Consider the following 6,000-nt stretch of genomic DNA (forward strand, 5'->3'; position numbering starts at 1 on the left):
ATATTCCAGAATGTCACATTTATTCACATTAAATTCCATTTGCCTAGTGTTGCTCAATACACTTATTTTGTCCAGGTCTTCTTGAATGGCATGACAATTGTCGTTAGTTTCTTATCTTCCCTAGTTGCCTGGTATCATCAGCAGCCATCTTCATATCATTTTGTATTCCTTCTGGTAGATAATTTATATAGACAATGAACATTACTGGTGCTAGAACTGAACCCTGTGGTACTCCACTAGTAACATTTCTCCAGTCTGGCACATTGCCTCTGATTACTGCTCTTATTTTTCTGTCAGAAATTTTGTGTGTTGTGTGTGCATTGTGTGTGTTTGTGTTTGATTATAGAATATAATTTAATTTCTTCTATTGTATTACAGAGTTGCAGAGAATTGCAAATTAAATTCCATGGACAGTAAAAATTTGGCCATCTGTTGGTGGCCAACATTGCTGCACACCCTCCAGTTTACAGACATTGCCGAATTTGAATCTCAACGTCCACACATCGAAGACATCATCCAGACCATGATTGATCAGTTCCCTTTCCTATTTCAGGGCAAGGAGGATTATGTCATGGTCTGATATTAAGCTACGTTTTCCTGGTAAACATAACTTAATTTGTTTACACTCAGCTCTATTTTACTAGCTCAGGTCAAAATGTAGCTTTTAATAAACAAAAAAGGTTATGTTTAGCATGAAAACTTAACCCCCTCCTCACTTCCTGCAGCAACACCCTCTGCTGCACACCGTTCCCACATGAGCCAGGAACCTCAGTACCACATGGTGTGACTTGTGGTTATACAGTACCTGGTCACCAGTGGCTCCTGCCACATGCGCCACAACTTAACACACTGTTGGCCACAACTAGATATACTTCATTGACAATTTATGCCATGAACTAGGGTTATTAACCCATAATGGAGAAAATTTTGAAAAGGTGCTGTTAAGTATCAGTTGAATGTTGTGGCCAAGTGGTAGTGTTAGTTGCTCTGAACTGCCTGCCAGTTCAGCAGTGAACAATACCTTGTAATTTTATTTTACACAGAATTGTGTGTTATGTATCATAGGAAAGTCAACCAAAGAAAATTATCTTCCCTGTAGTGGAATGATAACGATTGTGATTAAATCAGGCGGAGTTAGTGGATATTTCAATGAAAGTCAAATTGTTGTATCAGCAATGTTGACTGATTATAGAGTAGAATTTTGGGTCAACTTTCCAGTACATTAATTCTTCTTTACTGTGTGCCAGAACAAAACCACAAACGGTGTATGTGTATGTGCAGATAAAGATACTTGCATCAAATGTGGTTTATTAAGTCAGAAAAGTCAAATCTGCAGTAAGTAATGTTTGGCCACCATGTAACAGTATATGATTATATTGGGATTTAACATACTTTTTTTTCTCTGTAAAGAACAATATGCATTAATACATTCACATGTAGAGTTCCAAAATCTGGTAGCACAATAGAGAAATGTGGGTGCGGTTATGGGCAAGTCCGATGTAATTTTGACATTTGGTGAGAAGGCAGTATTAGGCACTAGTGTAAGAGTGCAGGTGGATAGTCTTAAGGGTTAGCCCCCATGCCAGGCTGGGACTCTAGGCCACACACAGAGCCCATAGTTACAAAGCTCTTCCCACTCCTCTCTCTCTACCCTCCCTAGCTGTGTGCCAACTACCCAACAGAATGACGCGTACCTGTATCTGGCTGGGATTAGACACTCCAGCTTGTAATAAGATTTCCCGTGTGCCATGAGGAAAAATTTAGTTAAACGTTTAAAACAGAATTAGTCTTATTAGGAGTATGTTGCTTCTCTTGGCCAATTTTAGGGCACATACAGTTTCTTAGCAATTTTGGTGCCTGGTGAGGAGTATCAGCTTCCTCAGTAATTGTGGTAATTGGTGTGTGCAGTATCTTCTCCCTGGGATTTCCAGTCCCTCCTAGGTAGAGTCCCAATATCCTGGCAGTGTGAGGCACTCCCAGGACTTCCTGGTTGGAGTACTTCCATCGATGCCCAAGTTAGATTCCTGTCAAAACTTGTAATCCTAAAAAAAAAAATTAAATTAAGGGTTAACCATCATTGACTGCCAGAAATGTATCTTTCCTCAGGTAAAATTAATAAAAATTGTTTGAGTATGTGAGACTTCCACAAAGTGATGAGACATTTGACAGAGCTACATCTAAGGAATCAGTGGAAGTGCCACAGTCACACTTATGTATTTGCTGGGACAGGAGCTCACATATCAAATTGTTTACTCTGGCCGTGTGAAGCATTCCATTGTTCGGCAGTGCTGCTTCTTACCCGTGGATCATCACCTAAACGTTCTCGTGACGTTAGTATCCTGCCATGTTGTATCAGCAGTTGTGAGGAAAATCACATTATGACCTCAGATTTATTGCACAAGCACATCGAGTTGAGTCGGTGTATCTTCAGTGTTGCTATTGTAAAAGATCAATATTTTGATTGCCTAGTAATCGAAATGATCGTTATACTACCTTTTAACTATTAAAATTTAGGATATCAATTACAAATAAATAAATATATATATATATATATATATATATATATATATATATATATATATATATATATATATATATATATATATATATATATATATATATATATATAATATATATATATAATATATATATAAATAACACTGACACACACATACATAAAATATTTTGAATTTTGATTAGCATACCCTCTCATTTTGTTACAAGTTGTAAAAAAAAAAAGCCACATACTGTACTAAATTTCAGAAAATTTAATTTCAGAAAATTAAATAATAATATTTTAATGCTGCTCAACAATTGAAGTTTAGATCAATGCAGTATTTCCATCCCCACCCCCCACCCCCCCATCCCCCCAAGAGGTAAAGAAATTGGTGTAATATCATTCAGACCTAGCAGAATGATATTAGTATCTGATAAACATCTTAACACTTGCTATTATGTTATTTGATCAAGTTAAAATAGCCATATTTTATATACGTATATGCCGTGTTATATTGACCCGGTCAGAATTCGAACCCATGCCGTCCAGGATCACCCCTAAACGTACACAGTACAGTGACCACCGCACCAATCATCGTCTATAAATATATTTATTTGATAGACGATTATTGGTGCAGTGGTCATGGCACTGAACATTTAGGGGTGGTCCTGGCCGGGCCAATTATAGTTCTTTGTGATCTATGGCTTGAGTCTTTCTGCAGCTTTCTCACCATCACACACACACACACATACACATACATACACATACACATACATACACATACATACACATACATACACATACATACACATACATACATACACATACATACATATACATACATACATACACATACATACATACACATACATACACATATACATACATACACATACATATACATACATACATATACATGCACACACATACACATACACATACATACATACATACATACACATACACATACATACACACACATATACATACACATACATACACATACATACACATACATACATACACATACATACACACACATACACACACATACACATACACACACATACATACACATACATACATACATACATATATATATATATATATATATATATATATATATATATATATATATATATATATATATATATATAAATTTCCTATCATGTCCTAGGTTTTAGTGGTTAATAAGTATTAGCCATAGGTTTGTTCACATCATAGTCTTTCTCTTGAACAAATATATAATATATATATATATATATATATATATATATATATATATATATATATATATATATATATATATATATATATATATATATAATATATATATATATATAATATATATATATATATATATATATATATATATATAATATATATATATATATAATATATATATATATATAATATATATATATATATATATATAATATATATATATATATATATATATATATATATAATATATATATATATATATATATATATATATAATATATATATATAATATTTTTTACACACACATATATACACACACACACACACACACACACACACACACACACACACATATATATATATATATATAATATATATATATATATAATATATAATTTTATATATTATGTGTTCTCAAATTGACCAAATAAATTGACTTTGTTTTAATATGAATATGTACAATAAGTGAATAGTTGTGTGGGGGGTCAGTATGAGCTGACGTTATTACCTGTATGAATGATAGTGCCATAGTGTACGGCAAGGACAGGAAACAGTGCCAACGCCATTGTCAACGTTTTGTCTCATCGTCTTGCTAGTTGCTCCCTGTACTTTATTTTGTTACTTTGCCTCGTTTAGTGTTAGCCATATGGCTGCCAAGTGGTACTATGTGTGAAGTTAGCGCTATTCTGTGTCATGCAGCGTCGAGTGGTGGCAGGAGCCAGACCAAGAACCCACGGGTGATCATCACTCATTAGTTGTAGCACAAATTTGATATGAATCTCTTGTGGTAGCACACTAGCGCCTCATTCACCGAGGATTAGCTCAACTGGACGTGTGGATGTGTGTCGCGTCCAATTTCATCAATGATAGACTTCATTGCAGTGCATCAGATATAATTTAAAAACCCCAGGTTGAGTGCTAATGGTATGCATTGTGGTTGTCAAGGGAGAAGATGGTGATGTTTATGGTAGTATAGAAGTTACTACTGGTGGTAGCATCATGGCTGGTTGCCATATGTACAGTCTGTTGCATAATATGTTTCTTACTTGGTCTTGACATTGCACTACTCTGTATAGCTTCCTTTGTGCTTTAAATTGGAAAGTATGATCATTAATGAGAAGGTAAGGCACTTTACTTGATTATAGTTTCTCAGACCTTTTTATTGACAATAAATAATTACTTCAAAAAACTTATGTATATTAGTGTTTTCATGTTTGGAAAACTGACAGTATTGCATTATTAAGATAGTGAGTTTAATAACTTTAATCTGTGATTCACAGCATTTTACAAGTTCACTATCCAACTTGGAAACCAATTTGTTGTCTGTTGAATTATTTTGTCTTATTTGTAACAACAGGTCATGCATATTATGTAACCAAAACAGCAAATACTAGTCATGAAGCCCTGCCCACTCGACTGCATCATGTAAATTTATTATTGTATTGCACTACATATTCTTGAATTCATTGTACAGTATAAAGTCTTGCAGCTATACAGACTTGTACAGCATATATGATGAATGAGAGATTCCATGTACAGTGGATTTTGATGAGAGAGGTTTTGGTAGTATACTATATAATGCATATTTGGATTAGTATACTACTAACTATGAATAAAAGGCATTTGCAGTTGATGATTGTTTATTGTTATCCAGTTGTATATTGGTCTTCAGTATCATTCCATTAACTACATTGCAATCCCTTCATCTCATTTCGTACTTGTACTGCATCTTTTGAGTTAGTAGAGCAGGTGACCATGGTAGCCCATAGAAACACTGGTGTGGGGTAAGTACAGGGGGTCATGCAGCCACAATGAGGCTATAGTGGCAGTGTGACGACACATTGCAAGGGCCCCCCTAATGATCTGCTGCATTTTTTCTACTCCAACCTTAAAAGTCAGTACTGCTTTCCCATTCTTGTATAATTTTTTCCATTGGTTATAATTCTACAATTTTAATCTTAATTCTGCGTTCTACTTTTCACTTGCATTAAATTTCCCCACGACCATAATTCTTTTCAGACATTTTTGTTTCTTGTGCTAGGAAATGTTGTCTGAAAACTCTAGAAACTTGTCCAGACCGACAACCAGAGCGTAACCCCATAGTCTCCCGAGACTGATGGATGCTTACTAGTTACAGAATGAGAGCTATACTTGTGGTGTTCCATCTTTCCGGCACTCTTTTTGTCATATAACACTTTGAAACTACTTTTGGTCTCCATCACCACCTCACTTAACTTATTTCGACTGTCTACCACTCTGCAAAAGTAAATTTGTTAATA

General features: G+C 34.5%; 1 protein-coding gene across 36 annotated transcripts in view; it reads left to right on the top strand.

Annotated features, from left to right (window-relative positions):
• The window catches only part of RhoGAPp190 (Rho GTPase-activating protein 190), a 181,864-nt gene extending 179,809 nt beyond the window's left edge, over positions 1–2,055 (top strand). For all 36 annotated transcript variants that reach the window (XM_069312127.1, XM_069312143.1, XM_069312139.1 and 33 more), the window contains one exon: positions 379–2,055. In XM_069312127.1, coding sequence (XP_069168228.1) covers positions 379–580 — 202 coding nt within the window. In that variant the 3' untranslated portion in view covers positions 581–2,055. The remainder of the gene's footprint in view (positions 1–378) is intronic.
• Positions 2,056–6,000: the final 3,945 nt, after the last annotated feature.

The sequence above is a fragment of the Procambarus clarkii genome, chromosome 71 (genome assembly GCF_040958095.1).
Source record: "Procambarus clarkii isolate CNS0578487 chromosome 71, FALCON_Pclarkii_2.0, whole genome shotgun sequence".
Classification (NCBI taxonomy): Eukaryota; Metazoa; Arthropoda; class Malacostraca; order Decapoda; family Cambaridae; genus Procambarus; species Procambarus clarkii.